General features: G+C 54.7%; 2 protein-coding genes across 2 annotated transcripts; one reads left to right on the forward strand and one right to left on the reverse strand.

Annotated features, from left to right (window-relative positions):
- Positions 1 to 330: 330 nt before the first annotated feature.
- TGME49_250780 (Zn-finger in ubiquitin-hydrolases domain-containing protein) lies at positions 331 to 12263 on the reverse strand. Its single transcript, XM_018780936.1, has 5 exons — positions 7547 to 12263; positions 4995 to 6926; positions 2856 to 4477; positions 1365 to 2372; positions 331 to 912 (listed from the first exon to the last, which is right to left on the reverse strand). The coding sequence occupies exons 1-5, from the start codon at positions 10683 to 10685 to the stop codon at positions 865 to 867; spliced, it is 7749 nt and encodes a 2582-aa protein (XP_018635074.1). The 5' UTR covers positions 10686 to 12263; the 3' UTR covers positions 331 to 864.
- Positions 12264 to 12413: 150 nt separating this feature from the next.
- Positions 12414 to 24575, forward strand: TGME49_250790 (hypothetical protein). The gene is made up of 9 exons (XM_002367320.2): positions 12414 to 15613; positions 16783 to 16986; positions 17409 to 17503; positions 18010 to 18123; positions 19122 to 19295; positions 19802 to 19880; positions 20062 to 20139; positions 21349 to 21775; positions 22350 to 24575. Exons 1-9 carry the CDS (start codon positions 13970 to 13972, stop codon positions 23327 to 23329), a joined length of 3795 nt encoding a protein of 1264 aa, XP_002367361.1. The 5' UTR covers positions 12414 to 13969; the 3' UTR covers positions 23330 to 24575.
- Positions 24576 to 24667: the final 92 nt, after the last annotated feature.

The raw sequence follows: 24667 nt of genomic DNA on the forward strand, positions 1-24667 counted from the left end.
TGCCCCATTAGAAAGAGGTGGAAAGCATTCCCAACGCCGTTCCAGAGAAGAACGCCCCAGACATCCTCAAGGAAACTCCGATTCTGTGGCGACCTACACATCCGCGGCAGTCGCAATCTGAGACAAGGTTCCACGGAAACGACTGGTACAACGATTCCTGCGCGTCTTTTTGCCGAGTTCATATCACCCTTCGTTCCGGTCTGTTGAGTGAGTTTTGTTGGAGAATGCCGGGAGTGTTGGCCCCCGAAGACACGTCTGCTTCTGCTCTGGAAGCGCTGAGAAAGCAGACAGAGCTACCATTGCTAGCATTACCAAAAGGATGTCTAACCGAACGTCGTGTGTGACTTCCGCTTTGTCTTGGTCCAATATCTGCGGAGTCTGTTGCCAAGATGGTGGTGACGCTACATAACGTATGAAGTAGTGTGAGGGTCCTTTCCAGATCTCTGGGAAAAAAGTCACTTGGATCTCCGTTGAGACAGAGAATACCTCTGTTAACGGGGTCGAAGCAAGGCGGTAGGTTAGCATCGCGACATTCCACACAAAAACTTATCCAAACAAATTGCGTGTAACCATTTGAACGCCATTTCCTGTGTAAGAATCAGCCCAAGGACGAGACACATCCGTGGAAGCGACGTTCGCATGGGCTGAAGCAAAACAGCAAAGCGTTTGCCCCTCTGTAGATAGCCGGTGCACAGAACTTCGGGCGGGACAGCTGTCCTTATTGCGTCCTTCCCGCGTCTGCCCCGAGTTTTAATCGACCTCCCCTTCCTTCTGAACATCCTGCTACCCTTCTGCTCTCGAGTTGCGCCGCGGCCTTGACCATGAAAAGAAAATCTTTCTTCCTGCCGGCAGATCCGGCAGCCGTCAAGACTGACACCCAGCTCGGGAGAGCGCGTCATACATCCGCGAGAGCTGAAGAGGAAAAGAGGAAAAACGCACAAGGAAGTGAAAAAAATGGAAGAAAGCTGAGGCTGAGAAGCAGCGGGTCCGGGATAAAAGAAATGAGGGAATAACCAAACCGGTACCAGGCAGAGCAGAGACATAACACAAGAGTGGGGTGGACACAACAGGGGCAACAAACGATACAGTAGAGACCTCCACCCAAGGCTACTAACCAACAGATGGTGAGGCAGAGTCTAGTGCCACAACGTGCGTCTGTAGACGCTTTTTTCGGCTTGACCCGGTGTCCATGCTACAGCAAAGATACGGTGAAACACTCCTCGCCTCCGGCCCTTTTGTGAATTTCCCTTTCCTCCATGTTTTCCGTTGTCTTGTTACCTCCGGTGGTCTTTGTCATACCCTAAAAAAACATGTTTTTCGCATGCATGCGTCCCTCTCAGTCCTTCTCTAGGCAGCAGTCGTACCTCGGCTTGTAGAGCGTTCACTGTGGCATCCAGCATGGCGAGTTTCGCTTCGTCACCTTTGTCTGTATTTCGTTTCCCCTCTACAGACTGCAAGCACGGAAGGCTGGAGCTGGACAGCGTTCGTTTTTCTTTTCGTTTGTCGGCATCTGCGAGACCCTCCTCCCTAGAGGACTGAGGCCCGTGCTGCTGGGTCTGCTCCGAGTTCAACAGTTCCTTCTTCTTTGCCTTCTTCGAGAGGTGACTCTTTCGCCTTTCCGCTGTCTTCTTGCTCTTCTTCTCTTTCAGGGTCTTCTCCGTTGCTTCCAGTTCTTCGCCTGTCTTCCGCACCGAATCGGGCTCCTCCAAAATCCAACACCCGGCCGACTGAGGAGACACAAGTTCCCGAGTTGGTTCCTGAGAACAAGAGACACCACCCGAGTCGACCGCCTCCGCTTTGGGATCAAAAGTCTCTGCGGCGCCGCAGACACTGGAGCTGGAGACAGTGGGGTCGGGGCCCTCCGACGAGGGAGGCGGTCCAGCCAGCCTCGTTCCGGAGTCTCCAGCCAGGAGCTCATGCGCATCTACAAAAGAAGCCGCGCTCCCAGGACTGCCCGACTCCAGTGCCACACGCGTCGCCTGGACGGCGACAGGGCGCGCGGGCCCGTTGGGCTCCAAAGGGTGCTCGGGGGCGCACAGGCGGGGAGATGCCTCGGGAAGCCGTGGAGCGGCGGACGTTGGCAAGCTCCGGGGGGGTTTGACGGAGGGAGAGGAAGGCAGAGAAGACGAAGAAGATGAGCAGAGACTCGAAGAGGAAGAGGAAGACGAAGATGGAGAGGCAGCCGTCGAGGACATGCGATGAGAAGAAGTCGGTCGAGGTAACGCGCTCTTGGTGCCCCCCCGCCGCCTCATGGAGTCAACTAACTGCCGCAGAAAGTGATTCTGATCCCGCAGGTGCCGGACTCTCTGCTGCACTGCTTTAATGCGCTTGAGCACATCTCGCCTGCGACATGCCAAATCCGCGAGCTGAACCTTAGACGACGCACAGAGACAAAATGAAAACGCAGATGAAGAAGCCGAAAAATGAGAGAGACGCGACGAAAGATGGAGACAAGAAACATGGAACAGAAGGAGAACGGAGATAAGAAACGGGTAAGAGGGGAGGCGAGAAGGACGAAGGAAAAAACATCAGACGCCAAAGAATCAACGTTCAAGAACAGCAACTCCCATCCTAAACCCGAGACCGAATCCACTCCCCCAAAGATCTCGTTTCCACTGCCTTTTGTCTCCCCTCGCTACCGGGCGTGTACACACAAAACGGATTCACCCGAGAAGACACTCTGCATAAACATATAAATATACACACATCTACATATATATGTACATATATATATATATACATATATAATCACGCACGTATATATATATATATATATATTCGTAAGTTGCTGCGAAACAGGTGAATCTAGGATTCTCGTTCCTCGAGGTGTAGCGACATGCTTGTCGAGAAAGTACCTGCAGACTGACACTTTGCTCATTCAGGCTTTCTGTGGTGGCAGTGGCCATTTCAATTTCCCCGATGAAGGCGTTTTCATCGTTTCGGATGCGGAACTCGAAGATCTCTCTCTGGTACGCGAGCTGGCTAGAGAGCACACTGTTGAGCTGTTCCTTCCAGCTCGCCTGCTCTCTCTCTTGGAGAAGGAGAACGCCCAAACACGGCCCTCCGGCGCCTGCCGCTTCCAGGTCTCTCCCGCCCCGCGCATTTCCAGTAGAGACCCCCGCCACAGCCTGTCTGGTGTCCGTTGCATGCATTCGCGTTTCTTGCCTGTTGTTCTCTGCCGGTTCTTCTCTGCGGCCGCCGGTCGAGGTAAGCGACGGCAGCGGTGGCGAAGCAGTCAGGGGAAACAGGAAGAGCGAAGACGCACGCGGGACCGCCGGCGCTCCGTGGGTCCCCAAAGAGAGACAGCCGTCCTCGTCACCTTCTTGTTCCTCCCCCGTCGCTTCCTGAGATCCTGCGTGCGAGGGGACGATGAGGATGCCGCCTTCGTCTCCTCCGAAGAGGCCTCGCGGCAGACAGGTGAAAGGATTGTACTGGGGGAAAGTCAGTCCAGCACCTTCGGCTTCTTTCTGGTCTCTCTCCGTGACTCGCCCCACACTTCTCTCTACAGGTCCTTCTCGAGACACCCCATACACGTCACGAAACACACTGTCTCCGCTCCCCTGTCTCCTCTCGACAAGCAGAGGCCCCTGGCGGTTTCCCCGTGCCTCCGCGGACTCTTCCGGCGTCCGTAGCTCCCGCTCTTGAGCCGCTGGGAGGCGCGGGGAACGCGGCCAAAACGTCTCTGGGAGAACCGCAGAGATGGAAGCGCGGTCGTCTTTTACGCCTCGGGCGGATTCTCCGTCGCATCTTCCAGGCATCGATTGGCCGAAGAACTGAACGTCGTGTGCTCCGAAGAAACGATTCTGAGTTTCTCCCGTTTCCCTGCCTTCACGCATGTCCACTCTGAAGAGGGGCGGCAAAAAAGGTCCCTTTCCAGCGTCACACAAACCTGCGAGAGCCCGTTGCTCTTCCTCGCCGTCTCCTGGTTCGGAGCTTCGACTTTCCTCTTCCTCCCTGCAGTTCTCACCACGCTCGAAATCCCTCGAAAAAGACGGACACACCGGGACAAACGGGCCCCGCCACTCTTCTCTCTCTCCCTCTCTTTCTTCTTCTCTCTGTCCCTCTCCTTCTTCTTCTCGCTCTCCTCGCTGCTCAGACTTGGAAAGAAAGGCCGTACCCCCTTTCCCTGAAGCGGGGTACAGCAAGTTGAAGCTGCCGCGCTTCCTCCACGACAAAGGGGGAGGAACGAGAGCCCGGAGGTACCACGAGCGTAGCGAGGCGGGGAGGTGCGACTGAGGAAGAGACTGGCAGGGCAGGGGACAGTACGAGGGGAAGGGAGAGACAGGTCCCCGCGGTGCGACTGTCTCCGTCGCCTCAGACAGCAGGTGACTCCTCTCAGACCCAGAGGAGACGGCTGGCAAAGTCGGAGACACACCAGTCGCGGAACCGAGACCGGGACGCGGCTGCTCGGCCTGCTGAAGCAAGGACGAGAAGGCCGAGGAACGTGGAGCGGAGACATCGGGGAGACGAGGAGAGCCTGCAGAGACGGACGGAGCTGAGACTCGAAGGTGGACTGAGTGGGGAAACACACTGCCCTCGCCCGTTCGACGCGGCCACTGAGCAGGCGGCCGCGCACAGGAAGACGGACGGGAGGAAGACAGAGACGAAGGCAACGCGGCCGACGGGAGAGCAGACGAAAAGGAAGAAAAGGAAAGACGAAGACGGCACATGAAACGGGAGAGAAGAAGACAGAGGAGGAGAAAGAGAAGACGAAAGCCGAGGAGAAGGGCAAGAAGACGTACGGAGAGAAGACGAAGGGAGGGAAAGGTACTTGGAAGGCTTTCCGAGAGAAGAGGCGTGAAGCGGCAAGACAGAGAAGACAAAGGAAGAGAGCGATACGACAGGAGACAGAGAAAGCTGGGCCTTTGTGTCTACAACGCCCCCAAGTCTACCCGAGACATACACAGACTCTGAAAATCGAAGTACGTTCGGGCGCTCCTGAGGCCTCGCGGCGGAGGCAGCAAGACAGGAGTCGCAAGAAGAAGCGCACTGACCTGGAGGCGAAGGAAAAGGGAGAGACGCCGAGGCAGGCGATACACTCAAGCTCCCTGCAGCAACCGACTCCGTAGAGCGTCGCTCTGACCAGGAAGGGCGGGGTGCTTCACCAAGCGAGTGCCCGACGAGAGAAAAGACACCGGAACCTGTGCAGCGACGGAGAGGCTGCGGAGACGATGCAGCCTGCCAGATTGATGGCGACGAAGTGGAGGCGTAGGGCAGGGAAGAGCCCGACAGAGGTTTTCGCGTTTCCCCAGGCAACGACGCCAACGACGACGGATAGGACGAACAGTGTGAGTAGTATGAGGTGTACGCTGCTCGTTCTTTCTCGAGCAGAACAGCAAACTGGTTGTCGTCTCGCTGGCCTCCTTCCCTTCTGTCGATGTTGGGAGAGACCTCCTCCACACTGAATTGTCTTCCCGCGTCCTCGGCGCGAGGCCTCGCTGCTTCGTTTCCTGTCTTCCTCAAGGTCCGAGAAAAATGAGAGGTGAAATCTCCCTCGCCTTCGAGACCCCTCGGATGAAGACAAGGAAGCACCTGAGACCAGAGATCGACACCGTCTGAGGCAAGGCCTTGCTGTGCGTCTCCAGGAGTGGGGACCGTCCCCGCTGCAGGCCCCAGGCCACTTGGCCCGCCTGGCGAGTCCCCGGCGAGAGGGGACCGTCTCGCGTTGCCAGCGACTCTGTTCTTCTCCCATCCCCGGAGATCCCCTGTGTGTGAAGGGATGTGTGTCTCCTCTCCACGGCCCGAGCTCTTTTCTTCCTGCGTCTTTGCTGACATATCGAATGCACTCTCTCCTTCTCTCCTTGTGCAGACCGCCCTCAGGCCTCCCGCTCCATCGCGGCAGGTCCCCGGCAAGACTTGAGACGCAAACGGAGGAGAGAGTAGGGGCTGCATGCGTTCGGCGCCTGCGCAGAAAAGAGCGGAAGACGGCGAGGATCTTAGAGACCCATCCGCGGCCTCTGAGAGGAGACTGCGCGGGAAAAACAGACCCGGGGGAAACGCAGAGGGCGACAAAAGAGGAAAACTCAAGGATTCGCGCTGCCCCTCTGGACTAACGAGCTCACTCGCGTCGTCAGAAAACGCGGACGGAGCTTGCTCCGCTTCGCCTGAAGGCGAGAAAGACAGCGAGGCCGCACCCGAACTGGAGAGTCTCCGGTCAGTGTGGAGACCCGACAGCCAGTCTTCTGTCCCCATGTCCTCTCGCGGGTCTTTGCCAACTGTCTCTGTGTGGGGTCGAGTCCCTCGCTGTCTCGCGCCAACACTAAAACAGTCCCCTCTCGGCCCCAGGGCTTCCGTCGCCTTCACCTCCTGCGTCTCTTCACCATCAGCGAGTCCACAGCGGAGAGAGCAAACATTCGACAAAAGAGAAGAAGAAGCGTGAGGAGAAGAAGATATGTAGGAAGACAAAGAAGACGCGTGAGAAGAAGGAAAGGAGGCTGCGGGGAGGACAGGAGCGAGACAGTGGTCTGGGAGGGAGGAACCTCCCAACAAGCTTGCCGGATCTCTTCTCCCTGGCTGAGGACCCGTGAGCCCCGCGCTGACAACGCCGCGGGGCCGAGCGAGACTGTGGAGCAGCGCGCGCGGCGAAGAGAAAGGACAGAGAGAGTACGGCGGCAATCCAGGAAGAGAGGACGGAGGCGAGAAGGGGAAGTGCGACACAGAGGACAGCAGAGGCGCGTACGTACTCGCGGCGCCGGCAAGCAGCTCGTCTTCATCCGGAGACACTTCGGGAGTCAGAATCTGCGCTGCAGGGAGAGGCGCGAGCACGAGAGAGGGCAGAGAAGACGAGGCGAGAGGAAGAAGAAGACGGTGGACAAAGACATCTCCCCTGTAGTCCCAAATGCGCCCAGAAGCCAAGTGGAGACAAAATCGGTGCCGGGTCCCCGCGCTGTGAGCCTTCGCGTGACCTGAGCGATACCGGCCGCAGCCTGAAAAGCAAACGCATGCAACGAATACGCAGCGAGAAACTGAGACAGTGAAGGATGGCAAAGAGAGTTAATACAGAACACAGGGAGCAAAAGAAGTAAGAAGAAGTAGCATACTCTTACCTGCACATACACAGTTATGTATAAATCTTGTACAGTGAGAAGAGAGAGACGGTGAACAAGGGAGCGAGAGACATGAAGACGCAAAAGAGAGGTGGAGCAGTGCGCCAAGCCAGGCACTACCGTATGAAAAATTGGAGAATTCCCCGTACCAAATACATACGCATTTCCATCCAATTATGGAACCTGTGTGAGGTGAAGCACCATCCGAACCGTGAGTTCCGTCCATCCACGCAAGACGAAGGAGACTCCCGTGGTGGAAAAAACGTCGTTTTTCGCACAGGGAGTAGACAAATACGCACATTCCTCGAACTAGACAGAAGAAAAGCGGCATTGCTACCTACCACATGTAAACACAGTTCAACCTGTCGTGCAGAAGGAACCTTCTTGTGTTATGCAGTGCCATAGGATTCGACCTCTAAAAACAAAACTCATCTCGAGCTCCGGTCACTGTCGGAAAAGAACAAGCTCCGCAGCACATCCGCCCGTTGTCGCCACCTCACCGCAATGGCCGCAAACCAGGCAGAGCCACAAATCCTTTTCTTCCGAGCACGAGCCACAGCGAAAGAGGCCTGGAACTCCCTGCGCCTGTGTGTCTCCTTCCTCCTGCGAGCTCCCCGTCTCCTTCCTCTCCTCGCTGGCCATCGATAGCGCCGCCTCAAAGTGCGCCAGCAAAAGCGAGAAGCAGACGCGACATGTCGCAATCGCAGCTGTCTGCGCGGCGCCGAGAGGAAGAAAGCGAGAGAGACATGCTTCCAGGGATTCGTCTGTCGCTCCCTCACGGTCCCCCGGCGGAGGAGAGAGAGCGTCCTGCGGCCGCGCCGCTGTTCGAGGGCCGTCGAGTCTGGTGTCGCCTGGGCATGTTCCCTTGCGAGTTCGCTCGCGCGCGCCCTGCGCCCTGACTTGCGGCTGCTCCGAAAAGAGACTCGGCCCCCCGTCTGCGGCTCTGCTCTCGCCCGCTCTGGAAACTCCGCGAACTTCTCTCCGCCTGCAGCGCCGATACACCTCGGCGACGGCTGAGAGAGAGGCCAGTGCGTCGCGCACCTGCCACCCTGCAGGTTGCGTAAAAATGCCCGTCGCAGTCTCGTCCACGCGCTCCAGGCACGCCGGACACAACGGAATTTCCCAGCCCACCAGGCGAGGCACTGAAGCAGAAGTGGAGAGAGACGGGGAAACGGAAGGCAAGAGAGACGGTGAAGAAGAAGGTGCAGGAGATGGTCTGCATCCAGAAAGAGAAGGCGGATGCCCACGAATCGGCAGGAAGTCTTCGTCACAACCACGGGTGGGGACGAGGCCTTCTGGCTCTCGAGCTTCTGTGTGGGGTCCGACGGAGTGATGCACGCGCTCAGCTTCGGCCCTGTCTCGCTCTGGAGCCCAAACGGTCGCCCCGTCGCCAGCTCCTTGTTCAATATCTTGGCCAGGGTGTTGGAGCACGCATCGATAGCGAAGAGAACTGAGGGGGAGGACATAGCATCGGGCAGAGCTCCAAACAGAAATACGGCCCGCCTCTCTCCCGCCGACAGGAGATGGAGACGAACAACGGACACCGGAAGAAGAGCTCGAGAGCGAAGACGAAGACAGTGCTCGGACCTGACTCGAGACTTGTTCTTGTCGACAGCTGGTTTCTTGTCCTGCGTCGCTTTCCGGTCGAGAGTTGCTGCCTCCAGCTCCAAAAAAGGCGCCACGACTGTCTCTCCTGCTAGTCCGAGTTTTCGTTTCGCCAGTTTCCACGCCTGTTCGACTCGCTCCTACGTCTTGCCTCTCTTCTTGCCCGTCCTTCTCTTCTCGTTTTTTCATCTGTTCTGGGTAGTTCGTCCGGCTTCCAATTCTTTTTCTGGCGCCTTCAGCAGTGACAGTTACAGGCGAACTGGCGGAGGCGAGAGGCGCCAGCCACGCACAAGTTGCACCAGACGGAGCTCCGGAAGCAGCAGAGGGCGAAGAGGAAGGGGAGAGAGACGCCAGCGACGAGGACCGAGGCCTCTCCGGGGCACAAGGCAGAAGACCGCGGGAGAAGGAGAGGCCGTGAAAGGACGTGGAAAAGCGCGTCGCTTCGCTGGAGTGTTTGAACACGAGGACGGCGCTGTAGAAGCCAGCGAGTTCACCTTCGCAGGTTTCAAAATCTGGGCTGCTGGTTGACGAGAGCGTTGCCTCGGAAGCGTCCTGATGACTCGACTTCTCTACCCTTTTCGCCCAGCAGGACGCCTTGCTCTCCCCGGCTTCGTGTTTCCGCATTGGGATCTCCTCTCCAGCTTGCCCTGCCTCCACTCGCACCTGCATGCGTGCTTCATCTTCCTCACTCGCACCTCCTTTCGCCTCTTTCTTCTCTCTTGATCGATTTGCTTCTGTTCTGGCCTCCGGGGCGCCCTGCCTCGGTTGCGACTCCAGGCCGCCGCCGATGATGGGAGTGACGCAGCACCATCGTCTCCACTCTCTCTTCCCCTGTCTCTCAGGCCTGTTTCCTTCTGCCTCGACCTGAGCTTCTGCCCTCTCCCCTGCCACTCTTTCGATCCCTTCCTCCATCTGCCTCGTTTCTCTTTGGTGCGGCTTTTCCTGCTCTGCTTGTCTTCTTTCCCTTTTACCTGGTTCGAAGACGCCATCGTCCGCAATCCCACGAAGAAGATAAATCCCTCCAAAGTAACTCTCTGTTCCTCTTCTCTCTTCTCGTTTTTCTTCGTCCTCGTTGGCCAGCTTGGGGTCGGCTCTGCGTCCTCCTCCTCGCTTTCCACACGGCCGTAAACCGGACCCAGCGGCTCTGTCGTGAGAGCAGAGAGTCGGTCTTGAAGGCAGAGAGAGGTTGAGAGAAGAGAAAGGCGGCGACGAAGCAGAAGCATGTGGAAAGCGAGCAGACGAAACGATGTGGACACTCGCAATGGACGAAAAATAGGTTTCGAGCGATCCCAGAAACGCTGACAGTAAACATGTCGACGGGACGCCCAGGACGCAAACGACCGGAGAGGCCCGTGGCGGCTGGTCTGCAGCCTGGGTAGCCTCTGCAGCAACGAAACATGGAGGCAGGAGGAGATCGCTGTCCTCTCCCGTGTCTCCTTCAAACACGCGCAAGAAGCCAGAGACGCACGAAGGAGAAAGAGATGAGGGCACGGAAGAACAAGAAGAAACTGACGAAGTGGGAGAGGTTACTGGAGAACCCCCAGAAGTCGACCGCGGGTACACGCCGTCCACTGCCTTCAGCTCCGGCCGACCGACAGAAGGCTGGCGAGCAAGGTTTTGCGAGACAGAGGCGGCAGAATGAAATGACGAGGCAGAAGCTGCACGCAAACACCTCGACTGGAGAAGATGGGGCACTGCGTCGAAACTGAAGAAGACGGGGAATGGAAGAGGCTTTTTGAGGTCGAGGAAAGAGGGCAGGGGAGAGCACGGACACTCGCCGTTTCCAGAGACATGCGCGCGCCTCGACGATGTGTCAGCTTCCCCCGTTGATCGCTGCGATTCTGATACACCTTGAACTTCTTCCAGAGCTCTTTTGCCCTGGAGAGGTGACGCAAGAGCTCCATCAGGAAGAAAGAGAGAAGAGTCAGGAAGACATCCCTCGCGTTCATCAAAAGAAGGCGTCGACACGACAAATCCTTCGAAGCCCGGAGGCGCCGGATGAGCCGGCAAATCGACAACGAGGTGAAATCGCATCGTCTAGGTGAAGAGGAGAACGTGGAAAACAACGTTTTCTCTGGTTGAAGTCGCCGTCGGTAATTGCCGTGGTCAAGGCCCAGCAGCAGAAGGGCAGGATGAGGCCATGAGGAAGGCGAGAGGAGGAAGCGGTGGCAAGACGACGAGACGAACGCGATGTCCCTTCACATTGTGCCGCCTCTCTGAGGTGTCTAAAATGAGTTCGCTACTTCTCCAGACTTCGAGGTCCCCTCGGCTCTTTGTTCGAACCACTAGACATAATGTACTTTTACAGATCACGAAAAAAGCACGACAAAACTTGGATCCGGCGAGCGTCCCTCGAAGAGCGCCAAGGGGTAACACGCGAGACAGTGACCGCGGCGCGCGAACTCGACCACAGAAGAATGAGGTGTCTCCTACGCACCACCTCTTTTGTTTGCCTTCATCTTTCTTGCGACCCAAATGCATTGTGCTTTGTCCATTCGAGATAGGCGAGAGGTAAAAGGTCGAGGAAAACTGCATGTGCTTTTGGAAACGCCAGGAAGAGCGCTAGGACGTGGACACGACACTGAACTTCGCCATCTTTTCCCAGTTAAAAACACACAAGGGACAACAGACGCCAACAGACACTTCTCTGTCCCTTCCCTGCCCTCTCCGAGGGGCGTGGACAACTGAGCTGAGGAATCGCGAGATCTCATGCTTTTGCGGACGCGAAGAAATCAGTCAAGAGCGGACTCTGGCGACGCGTCGCTGCGCTCTGCGCGATGGAACTGTTTTGTTTTGACGAAAGGCCTCAGACCTGCTGGCATTGCGGGAAGACGAGGTGGAATGTTCCCGAGAGGAACGGTCTGAAAGAAGAGAAACTGCCAATGGGAAAAAAAGGATGCTGCGAAACTCTCACGCCTTGCAGCAGGAGAGAGAAGAGCAGGTGACGCTTCAGTACAGGCATGCTCGGCAAAGACACACCAGCAAACTCGACGAAAAGACCATACGGATATGCGAGCCGGAAGACATCAGTAAGAGGAGGAATGTTGTTCGCGGACGGGCAAGGTGGCATCCGACTCTGAAGAGAAGGCATTTGTATCGGCAAGACCCAATTCGAACGGTTTCTTACGCAGCAAAGCCGCGTTGGCAACTCAGCAAACGACGGCGGAATCGGAACTCCGTATCCACCTTGTGTCCTTTAACTCGCTCAGCAGAAATTAGGTTTGACATTCTGCACCAACAGATCCAAAGTCGTGATGCCTTTTATGTCATGTTCCCAGGGAAAGACTCTTGTCTTTCTCAGGTGATGATGGGGGGGCGAGCAGCGCACCGTTGCAACGACAGAGACGGCAAACTGGAGGACGAGCCGCGAAACGAAGAGTACGGTCTGCAAGAAAAAATGGAAAGCCGAGCTACATACAGCAAGAATCGAGTACGATGGCTGCACGTGTGAGTTTTGCAGTTTAATCCGTTGGCCGTTTCCGCTTCTTAACGTTTCCGTGCCGAGAGTAACACACTTCGCTGCATCGTTCCCTGGGACGACGAGAATACCTGCCAGAACGACGGCCGTCTCCAAAAAATCCGGTGCAAGCCGCGGGGTTCGCGGCCGTTTTGGATTCCCTTCTTCAGAGCAAGAAGCTCTCCGTTCCTTCCGGACTCCTCCCACGACCGTTCCAGACCCAAAAGCTCGATTCAGCGTGTGTCGGTGCCCAAGTATCGCAGCGCTTACCTGAGAGAAGGCGCGAGCGAAAACGTGCTCTGCATGCTTTGTCCACGGGAGTTTGCCGGAGTCCTGCTCCTCAGACATTCGAAAGGATCGGCAAGCAAAAATGCTTTCGAAGAACTGGAGAAAAACTGGAGAAAACCGCAATAATTTTGCAAGCTTGTGAATTGTGCCGAAACTGGCTGCCTCCTCGCGGCTGCTCCACCCGCCACCTCGCTGTCTTCCTCGTGTCCATACAGCACAAAGAAGCTGCGGAAATTACAGAGCAAACTGCTGAGGCTGTCAGACGGATGCAAACACACGGGAAGAGAACCGATGCAGACACCCGGCATCCTTCGCGGTCGCTTTGTCTTTTGTCTTGTTGACCAGGGAGGAGGGAAAAAGAAGAAGGCGACGCATGCGCTTGTCCTGTTCAACCCCAGAAACAGGGGAAGCAGTTTTTCTATGCAAGAATACGGAGGTTTTCTCACCAGTTCTTCGTCCAGGTTCTCTGCTGCGTTCTCTCTCTGCCTGCGTATGAAGATCAGGAGACTCGAGACGAAAGACTAGCGGGCTCCGTGGAGGAAAAGCGGCAGAACGGCAGACCCCTGGAGTCAGTGACCTCGAGAGGGCTGCAGAATTGTCGCTCGTGTACACAACAACAGGTGTCGAGTCGACAAGAGTGCGTCTGTGTATTCCGTACAGACTATCTCTAGAAAGGATACTATCCAAGTGAATACCATGCTATCTGTGCAGCTGGTACACGGGAAAATGGCCGCTGTGCCGAGTCTGTAGCCTGCTCGAAGAAGAGGAGCGAATCGACGCTCCTCTTCCCGTTTTTCCATTTTCATCCCGCCGTCCCAGCTGACAGAACTCTCTTGCTGGCATTTTCTCGTGGACTGGTCCCGCGGGGTTTTAAGTCGAGTTCACCAAACAAGACCAGAGAAAGACGCCGTTTTTCCACAGGCACCGCTTTCGTAGCCAAAAAGAGCCAGTGAGGCTTGGGAAAAGGAAATTTACCGACTGAACGCAGGCGCTGTCGCTCTTCGTCCCTTGTCGAGATTGCATCGGGAACGCATGCAGACCCTTTGGCGAGACAGAAAGAACGTCTAGACGCATAGAGAAAAGACAACGTTTTTGAGTCTGCGCTGCCGATCTCTGTTAACCTTCCAGGTTTTGTTCATCCGCGACCCACATGAAACGCGTCTGAGGGATGTGTCTGGTACACCTCACTCTTCGCTCCGCTGCCTGTTGTCTTTCTTGTCATCCAAGTCAACCAGACAGGTTTTCTGTCTCAGCCTGAAGACGCCACCGCCCGGCGACTGCCTCTCGACTTTCGTCGTATGGGAAGCGAAAGCGTCCGATTCCCCTACAGGTAAAGAGGCTGCGTTAGGCGAATTGGTATTCTTCTTCCCTCCTCAGCTACCGGTCTCGCTTTCCTTTACTGGACCTGTTCCTCTTTCTCTACACAGTCTTCTTTTTTTCCTCTTCTTCCTCTTCGTCATTCCTCCTTTCCTCCTTCTTTCCTGTTCCTTGTCTTCCTGTCCGTATTCCTCTTCGCTCGCCGTCTGTCTCTCTCTTTTCTCCTTTGTGTCCGCTGCTTCTCTCGGGCGCTGTGATGGAAGGCGCTGAGGATCGACGGGAAGACCTGGGGGCCTGGGTCGACTTGTCCCAGCCAGGAGCGACGACGCTTTTTCCCCCTTCGCGCGCGGCAGACCAAGACGAAGCTTCCTCTCCCTCGCCTTTCTCCTCTCTGGCTGGCGCCCGCAGCGTCCCTTCTTCGTCTCTCTCGCCTTTCTCGCCGGGGGCCTTCTCGAACGAGGGAGACGCGGAGGAGGCGAAGAAGGGAGAGGCACAGAGACAACAGGGACAGGGGGGGTTCCCAAGTGCACACTCCGAAGGAGCGCAGAAGGCGCAGCTTGCCGAGGATGTATGGGGCGTTGCGGAAGGCGAGAAGTTGCGAGTGAGGACAAGCAACTGCCAAAGGTCCTCCAGCAAGGCGGCAGGAGCCTTCGAAGACGGACCGCGGTTTCCGGGCTGCCAGACAGAGACAGAGGGATTCTCTGCACCGCAGTTTCAGCCTGCCGCGAAACCGTCGCCAGAGACCTCGCATGGACCGAACAGACCGCACATGCCGCGAATGCGCAGCGAGGAAATTGGCAAGGTTTCTCATCTCTCGTCGGCTTCTAGAGGTTCTGGGAACACTGGGAAAAGTGTGGAGAACCAACGGCTCCCTTCCTTTGCTTCACAGGTCTCTTTGCCGGGCTGCACTGCGGGTCAAGCTGCCGTTACCTCCCGGGCACCCCCGTCGCTACAGGTCGCTTCCAGATCCCTCTCTGTGCCCGATACCTTCCCTTCTTCTTCGCCTTCTTTGTCTTTTTCTTCTACCTCCTCTTTTTCTTCTTCATTCTCTCCCGCAACCTTCTCCTCCTCGGATCTGTTCTCAAATTCCCTCCCGTCTTCCTCTTCTCCTGGCATATCAAAGTCGATGACGCTGCCGGCACCGGACACACGTTCGCGGCAGGCACTCCCAGGTTTAGCGCATGCATCTTCAGACCCAAAATGTTTCGACTTTGACTTCACGTATACGCGTTCGGGCTTCCACCGGCGCGTGTTGGCCTCACCGCACCCACCCATCTCCTCTCGGCTGCAGCACCCTGGGTCCACTGCGAATCGCAGCTCTCCCGCAGCTCCTGGCTACGTCTCGCTTTCCTCTTATCCCCAGTCTGTTCGTTCCTCTTTGTCTCGCGACCCTGCCAGTCTCGCCCGGTGCTCCACGCAGTCCTGCCCTCAACCTCCAGGGCCTTCCGACCCTCATCGCCAGCTCTCCTACGCCGCTTTCTTCGATCAAGCCACCCCGAAGAAGCCTGAGCCTAATAAGCGTTCTGATTCTAGCAGACATCCTGATTCTTGCAGAGTTTACGATTCTAACAAACACTACGATCCTAATAAACAAAGTGACTCCAGTAAACGTTCAGATTCTGGCAAACTTCATGATTCTCTCAAGGCTATGGGGTCTGAGCGGAATCAGGCGGGCTTTCTCCCTGGGGACGTCGCCTCTTCCTCGTCGGCCCCCGTGGGGGCGGTTGGCCCGCAGCGACTCTCTCGGCATCGCGAGGGCGACGAGGCCATAGATGACAGGGAGAGTTTCCGGTCGAACGAATCGGTGGCAAAGCAGAGGACGTTGAAGCGTGTCACCAGTGCCTCTTCTGACGGCGCAGACGAAGAAGTGAAGCAACCTGCTCAGTACGGAGACCTGCAGGTAATCACGTACTCCGTCTAAGCAGAGGTTCGAGTGTTCGTGGAAATGGACCCTCGTAGCTAGTGCCCCAGGTCGCCTTGATTTCCTTGATTATAGTCCTGCACGGAGCTCAGCTGATTCTGTTTGTACAGTACTCGTAACCACCGTAACGGGACGTTCTGCTGGCATAGAGGAACGTGGTACCAGTAAAAAACAACGCCCTTCAAGATTGAAACGAGGAGAGTCCAACTCAGGATATATACTCCCAGGAGGACGCGGCCGAGCCTGTCCAAGACTTAGTCTCGTGGAAATCTAAAGACCTTTGCTTTGCTCGAGTGGAGTGACGGGTTCCTGTTTCAGTACCCCACCAGACCTCACGCCTTCTCCACACGTAGGGTCACAAAACTATTGGCTCCGTAGGCAGGTAGACCTCACTCGACAGAATAGGACACAAGTCGCCAGTCTACCAAGGTGTACCTTACGGAGGAATCGTGCGCATAGAATAAAAGAGTTTTGCCTTCGGGAGAAATGCCGAGAGCAAGACAGATGCAGAGTCGCTTCCAGTCGCACTGGCGTCTGAACGGGACCCAGGTGCATCGGTCCGTGGAGCAAACGCTCAGGGTTTAGGCTTTCCAGGTTCCGCCTTCAGGATTTTGAGGTATAGAATTTGTAGGTTCAGGGGTCCTAGGTTTAGGATTTCTAGGTTTGGACCCTCTCGGTTTAAAGTTTAGGAGCTTTAGATTCACGGTTTCTAGTTTCAAGGTTTAGCATTTTCGGCTTTAGCGTTTATAGAGGCCTAGGCTTTTGTGGAGAACGGCGTAAGGATATTCCACTGTCGGTGTCGGAGAAGCTGACCAAGTTTTTCGTTGGCATCGATCCGTAAGGGGATGGCTTTTGTATCGACTGTGCTCTGTCCCTTTTCGCGCGTTCTTACGATTTGGAGCGGTCACTGTGTTTTCTCTGGTGTTTTCTTCTTAAACATCAAACAACGCCTTTTCGCGAGAGTCGTGCCATCCCACCGCTGGCTCAGCTGATCTTCACTGGAGCGTTTTGACGTGTGTTGCGTGATGTCTGTCCGTCCTCTCTCTTCTTGCCTTCTACCACATCCCTGCCTCTTCCGTGTCTCATCGCTGTTTTTGTCTCGCTTTTTCTGCTCTGCATGCGTCGGTCTTTTTCGCTGTCGCTCGCAGGTCCTGGTGGACATTGACGACACCATTCGGTCCAGTGGAGGCGTGACCTTCCTCTCCGTCTCCCTCGGTGGCATCGACACTCAGTACGAGAGAGGAACCTTCTATCCCGGCTGTTTCCAATTTCTCTTCGAGTTGTCTTGTCACGGTCTGCGCCCCAGTCAGCGCCCTCTTTCCCTCGGAGTCCTCACCGCTCGAATTCCTCAAGTAAAAAGCTTCTCTCCGTTCTCAGGCCATCGCGCGCGTCTACTCGTAGAGATCTGCTTTTATCTCTGTCTCTGTGTCGATCTAGATCTGCCCATCTATACCTCTCTTTCTTTCTCTATATGTATCTGCCTCTCTCTATGTATCTTTCTCTGTATATATACATACATATGTATATGTATATATGCTTGTATATACACATATATATACATATATATGTATGGAGGGGATGGGAACTCAGACTTGCTAATGGATAGACATCTGGTGAGAGACGAAGCAGACGAATTTCTGTGTCGTCTGGACCTGCAAATTTGTATTTGTGCACCAGTAATCGTTGTCTGCATTTGCGCGGATGTCTGCGTGAAGTAGGTATGCATGTGCGTGGACGGAAAACGACAGGGTCTGTGGTGCTCTTGTCGAAACAGGTGCCGATTACGGCGGACAGTGTGTTGAACCAAAAGCTGCGCGAGACGGCGCTGCGCCGCGGGATTCGAGGCTGGGGCATTGACTGCAAAAACAAGTGAGGGGGAAAATGCTTGGGCTCCGCCTTCCAGAAGGAAAAACGGAATGCGACTCAAACTTCTGTGCTTCTACGCTAGTTCCAAGCTTCACCGTCACTGGTGCTTCCCCGACATGTTGATCACATCAAACTGGCGAACCCCCGGCTTGAGCCGGAATCCTTTCTCCACTGCAGAGCATGCATGTCTGACGCGAAACTGTGATTTGGAACTTCCTTAACGAGACGACGTGTACGAAAGTTTACTCAGCACAAACGGATGTAAATCTGAGATCCTGCGTGTGTTTTCGTAAAGATGGGGGACCCGGGCGGGAGACCTTTCGAAGACTCGTGAAGCAGCGGCCTGAGAAAGGAAGCAAGGGAAAAGGACAAACGCGCAGAGACACAAAAAGGGACCATTCTGAAGGAGACAGAGACCCACTGAAAAGCGAAATCTCTCTCCCCTGACCTCTCTCAGAGGGCCCGCAAAAACCCTCTGTGTTTTCTTGTTCTCCCTCCAATGCCCTCAGAGTGTTATATTCAACTCTGAATGAATGGATTTTTCCGAGCGAGAAAGGCAAGAGGAAGTTCGAGAATCTTCTCCTGCTCCATTCCAAGCTATCCGCCACGCACCCCAACATCAAGTAAGTCTTGTTCGCAATCCTCTCTCTTCTGTCTTCAGAGCGCGCGCAATCAACCTGCTTCCTAGTGCCCGTAGCTCCAGACGCAGCGGCCTCGCAGCTGCAGACGAATGCCACAGACTCTTTCTTCAGCGCGCCTGAGGACTGACGGTCTTGGGTCTCGCCGCGTCTTGCTGCGTCTCTCCTGCGCATCACGTGGAGTGCTCTCTAGGGTGCATCTGAACAGCAACAGCCGTATCGACGCTGGCCAGTAGTTCTGTCGCACACCCCTGAGATTCCGAAGTCACCCTTTCGGCTCGTGAGTGTTTCTCAGCAACCAGCTGGGTGCCAACTAATGCATGCATGCGTGCTCCGACAACCTGAATGCCGTGTGACGCGGAGCTCCTCCGCGTTTTAAACTCTACCGCGCAGTTCAGTGTGGCGCCCAGGCACTGCCTCCTCGTCCAGAACTCGGGTGTCGGACGCCTACGGGACCGAGAGTCAAAAAAAGTTCCCGGCTCGGCTCTGTGGTCTTCTAGCTTTCGCTGGTCGCTGCGAGATATCTCGAGTCGACAAGTTTAGGTAGTCAAACTGGACAGAGGCCTGGAAATCTCGTCTTCCTTCCGAGGCCCACACTTCCTGGAGTGGAGGATTGTGACACGAGCCGCACTTTGGTGCCCAGTCAGTTTCTGCAGAAGCGTAGGAATTCGTCTGTCTGTCTCCGAACAAATCAGAGGAAGGAAAGGAAGTGAAAGGCCCCAGGAAATTCCGGCGAACGAGACACCTGCGCATTCGTCGAGGCTGTCGAACTCAGCGAAGATCGGCGGCCTGCCTTGCCCTGCTCGCTTTTCTCCCTTCTATCCTAAGAGTGCGGTGACGGTCTGGGGGTCGCGGACGCTCTGCAAATGGGACTCCTCTTGTTTTCGTTCTCTGGCGGATTTTGTGTCCTCTCTGTGTCCAGAGTGTTTGGCCTTCGCAACAGATCTCGCCTCGGCATTTGCCTGTTTCGACTGCTTTTCCAGATACGTATGGATAGGCGACACTGGAGAAATGGATCGCCACGCTGGAGAGATGATGGCTCGGCAAATGCCGCACACCTTGAAAGCCGTCTTTCTCCACTACGTCGGAGACTACGGACGCAACTCAAAAATGCCTCAAGACTACTTCGTTAACGGCGTCCCGACTGTCTTCTTCAGGTAAACACACCAGCCCCGCACAACAACCGACTCCACATCTCGTCCTATTCCTACTACCACATATATATATATATATATATATATATGTATATATGTTGGTAGGTGTATGTGAATGTGCATCTGTACAGATATCTTTCTTGATCTGTGCTGTTGCTTCCTCTCTCCCTGCCTTTCCTCTGACGCATCACTCTCAGCGCATATATGTATTTATATATATATATATATATATATATTTGCATATGCACGTATATATATATATATGTATATATATTATATATATCGGTTATTTTGCTGGTCAGTCGTGGAGAAGTCGTGTGTCCACATGCGAACGCACGTACCTGTATATATATATATATATATATATTTATCTGCATGTTTGTATATAGCTTATATAGAAATTTGGATACATGTGAACCTGAATGGGTGTGAATGAACTATTCGAGTGCACGAATGTAAATGCGTACTGTCCCCGAGGACTGTCCGATGTTTCTGTGTATTTGGTTCAGGACGTACATTCGAGCTGCCCGGCGTGCTGTGGATTTGGGGCTTCTCGACAAGAAGGGACTCGCCCGCACGATGGTTCAGGTGAGGCGCATTTTTCGCTCTTTCTGCGTTGATAGAAAGCTGGGAGAAGTCGAACAAAGAACGTATTTCGCGAGACCTGTGTCTTGACCCAGAGAGCGGTCGGATCTCGGCGACCTCTATGAGTGTGAAGAACCCCTTTGAGACAAAGTTGACGTCCGACTTTGTCGCATGCGCTCTGCAGGCCGTCGCAGATCTGGACGCAATGCAAAACACACCATCCGTCTCGACCAAGTGGAGAGATATCATTTTCGACATTAGGGTGAGCAGAAAGGCGTCCGAGAACGGAGACAACTCAAAACAGGCTCAAACCACGGAAAAAAACTGAGAAGTCCGGAGGGACAAAAAAACTGAGAAAACGAGACTGACGCACTCCCAAAATTGAGACAGATCGAGGGAACCGAGAAGGATGAAGGTGCACCTTCTCGAGAAGCGCGGGTCTGCATGTCTCGCCGTCAAGAGCAAGACTTCCTGTTTTTTGCTCAGAGATTTACAAGACGGGGCGAGTCGTGGAACTCGCGTCGCGGCGTGCAGAGGCCGGCTGTCCTTGCGCGCTTGAAAACCACATGGCTTCTCGTTCTTTCCATGCGTTTTATTGGACGCTTCCTGTCGACCGGTGCTCGAGAAGAAACGCTTCCCGATAGAGCGCTCAAGCGGTGCACTCCTCGCGCCTCCAGGGCACTAGGCTGCTGGAAGGGAACGCGACGCCTGGCTTCAGAATCCAGCGTCGACTTCCTCTTGCTCCGTCTGGGGGTCCGAGCGCACCGGGAGAACTCGAGTCGCGAAAATTGCGTGGAACTGTTTCCAGATCAGTTCAAGCGGTTTCTCGGTTTCGGACTGCAGCGATGCGGACTCTGATTTTTCCTGACTTTACGCTTGAATTAAGAAAAGCAGGAAAAGCGTCATCCGGGGGTTCGTCAGTTCGGATTCTTTTCAGCCTCTGTTCTGGAGCTCTCGAGCTCTTCGTCTTAACTGCTTGCAAGACGAAGTCTATCCACCAAAATGTGCAGCTATCTTCAGAAAGAACTTCCAAACGCTCCCGTCTCAGAAGTGATTGCTGGCCTTTTCTCTTGCTTCTCTCCCGACCTGGCGGGGCTCTGGAGTGCTGTCTCCTTTTGCTCCTGCCTTCCCTTTCTCTCTGTTCCGTTGAAGGATCTCCTCCACCTCTCTGTCGACGGGCCCCCGACTCTCTCTGGGTGACCTTGTGTTGCAAACCTGTTTCCTCTCTCCTCTCTCTTTTTCTTCACAGTATCCTTCGCCTGCTCTGCTTCCTTCTGTTTGCTCGTCTGCGTTCGCTTTGCCTCTGCTGTTTCTCCCTCTCCTCTCTTCCCAGTGCTTCTCCTGTTCGCTTCCGAACTCGTTTCCTTCCACTGTTCTGGGTCTCTCGTCTCCCCGGCGTTTGATCCGCCTGCACAGATGCATACACCTCACCTGGGCAGATCCCGTTTTGCGCGTGATGTCATTTTTCCAGAATGCAGAAGCACTCGTGCCGCTGAAGGGTGCAACCCTACCGCCGCTGGTTCGCACACGCGAAATTGTTCACCGGAGAATCACTGAAATCAAAGGAGCTTTGGAGAAGTTCCGCGCGAAGAAAGGCGCCTCGAGCGGCAAAGCCCAGGCCGCCATCGGGGACAGGAAGCCTGCCGAGCTCCCCAAGTCAGCGTCCTTCTCTTCTTCTGCAGCTCTTGCTTGTTCTTCGCTAAAAAGCTGCGGATCTTCTTCCTCTTCTGCTAGCCTGCTGGAGGCGAGGCACCGAGGAGAAGAGCGAGTTCCAGAGAGCCTCATCACTCGGGCCGCGCTGCACCAGCGAGAGGAAGAACGGCGAGAAAGCAGCAAGCGGGGGGAAACGAAGCCAGGCGAGGAAGGCTTCGAGGTCCTTGCCCCTGCAGCCACACAGCGTAAGCCAGCGAGAAGACACAGAGAAACAGCCAGAGAAGAGGGTTTTTAGAGGTTTCCAAGGTCGTTTGCCAAAACTCCAAACGTCGCACTTGCCTCTGTGCCTCCGCCAGGGCGGGCAAGAGCGTTGGAGCAGTGTAAACGCATTTAGTTCAAAATGCGCGAATTGTTTTCTCGCGTTTTTCCTCTACGTCTTGGGTTCACCGCAAACCCTGGCAATCACGGAGCGAGCGCTTGGCGCTCGTCCCTCTCTCTCGCTCACTGACTAGCTGAGTGCGGCGCGACGCCTCTCTCGATTTCCTGTGGAGTCTATCAAGCGAGTCAGAAAAGACTCATGAGAAAGAAGGCGAAAACTGGGTAAAGCCGACAAGGGGAGAGGTGGATACGAGAGGGAGAGAGATAGGTGGCTTTTGAGATGATTCTGGAGGACGTTTGTGCGCGTTTGATTTTGTTTCCTTTTCTTTCGTGTCTGTTTGTCTTTCGCTGCATCCCATCTCGTGTCTGTGTCCTCTTCCCTCGATCTGGACGCTTCGTGGGTCTCTTCCCTGCTTTTCTCTGCACTTTGGTTTCCTTCAGGGACATCTGAGGCAGGCACCGGCCTCGCTGCTGAGGCTCTTCGTCGTCGCCAAGAAGAACGTTCCCTTTCTTCTTCCGAGTTGTCTCACTCTTCTTCTGTGCCTTCCGCGGCTTCCTTTTCGCTTCCAGCTGCGTCGGTGTCGCCTCAAGAGGCGTCATGGGTGGAGGTGCGTTTCGATCCGGCGACGGGTGGCTTCCCAGTTCGGGAGGCCGCGGAGCGCCAGCGAGGAGGCAGCTGGCGCACCGGGAAAGACAGGGATTCCTTCTCTTCAGAGCCGTTCTACAAAACTCTTTTGCATGCGTCGCAGGCGTCGGGCGACGCAGGCTCGGACGGAGACTCAAGGGGTGTGTCGGAGGACCTGGGCAGCGCAGCGCAGGGCAGGGAGAGAGAAGCCGAAGACCCGTGGTGGAGTGAAACTCTTGAGACACAAGCAGGCGGCGAAACAGTGAAAACAGCAGCAGAGAAGTCGGCACGAGATAGCTCGCACGCGGACGACATCGAACTCCTCGACCTTGCTCCCCAAGGCGAAGAGTCCACGCGACAGGCCGACGAAGGACCCGAAAAAGGAAACTCACACAGCGACGAAAAACGACACAAGGAAGAAGGAAACGGTCATGGAGAAGAAGACGAAAAAAGACACAACAAGGGAGAAAGCGGAAGAGCAACAGAAGAAGGAAAGACTTCCGACTCTCGAGAGGCACCGGATGCGGCTGCTGCTCTTCTCTCTGGTGTCTGTACACCTGTAGAGCGGGAGGCTGCACTGCCGACTGGCACAGCTCCTTCTCTGTTTTCTTTTGAGGACTCGGAGGGTCTAAAACTCGACCAGAGGGAGCGCAGTTGCGAGCAGACTCCAGATGCGAGACAGAAGCCAAACAAGGGCAGAGAGAAAGAGACATTCCTCGAGGAATGGAAAGCACCCCCGAAACGCGAAAGATCGCATGAACAGACCAAGACGGAGCCTGCCGATCTCCTCTCCTAGCGAAAACACGAGAGACCCATTATTCCCTCAGGTGCTAAAAACACAGGGAAACGCTGAAAACGCTGCAGACACCCAGGATCCCGGACAATCCCATCCAAGTACACAGTTACACATGTATATTTTTCATATATATATATATTTCCATGTTTATATATTCATATATCTGTGAATGTATTTCTATATACGTGTACATGCGCATATATATATATATATATATATGCATGTAAATTTATTTGATTCAGGCTGTTTATTTCAACCTTCAAGCTGGGAAACTCAAGGGGAGCAGAGCACTCCGAGTCGATAACTGTGCATGCACTTACTCCAGTGTTCGTGTCGAGTGGTAAATCGGTTCTGTCTATGAGGGAACTTCGCGGGTATTCTGAGACATTTGCAGACGCGTGGCCTGTGCGTTTCTAATTCCTCGATTCTCCACATGCACCACAGGGAAGTATAAAGAGAAACAAACGAGAAATCCTTGTCCGAAAGAGAGAACGAATGCACATGGATTCACAGGGGAGACGGTGAAGTTCTTTCAATCTTGGTCTTCTGGGAGGAGCTCTCTGGCGAAAAGTATCTGCCTTTTCCCGCTCTCTCGGGAGGGCGGTGTGTTTTGATAAAATTGTCTTGGTAGTTTGCATGTGCTCCAAAAAAGAGTTTACGAAGGGTCCTAGGATATTGGATCGCAAATCCTGTTTGGATTGTCTCTTCGCGCAAGCTTAGCAACTGAATGTGAATCTACAGATTCGTCCAGTGAAAGTTCCTCTCCCGAAACCGCGAGGTAATCTATTCATTTTGGAGTATCTTTCTCATCTCTCCCTCGGTGTTTCCTCTTATCTCTCTCTCGAAATGCTTTCTTTCGTTCTCTCCCTCCCTCTACATGTATTCTTCGCATGCGCATCTCCGCCGTATGGAGTCCTCGGGAGTCGTCCCCTGGGGTCCCGCGAGTTTCTCGGGGTGTAGGCGTGACGGGCAGTTTCACACGACACGGTTTACGCCAGCAAGAAAGCGAAAACGCGGGAGAAGATTTCAGGTGTTGAGACAGAAGCCGGTGTGAGGGAGACAGCAGACGCAGCCTCCCCACCTTTGCCGTGGCAGTGGAACCTTCATCAGCTCGACGCGCCGGCTACCTTACTGACTACGCGCTGCTCCTCCACTCCTGGAAAAAAAACTATGTCATGCGTGTCTCAGCCACACCTCTACCCTTCCTATACACTCTTCTTTCTCTCAACCTCTACTTAAATGTGCACGATTATCTATATAATATATATATATATATATATAGGGATGTATATGTATCCGTATAGAGAGATTTTTGGGTCCTTTTCGTTATGTGTATGT

The sequence above is a fragment of the Toxoplasma gondii genome, chromosome XII, assembly GCF_000006565.2.
Source record: "Toxoplasma gondii ME49 chromosome XII, whole genome shotgun sequence".
NCBI classification, from domain to species: domain Eukaryota; phylum Apicomplexa; class Conoidasida; order Eucoccidiorida; family Sarcocystidae; genus Toxoplasma; species Toxoplasma gondii.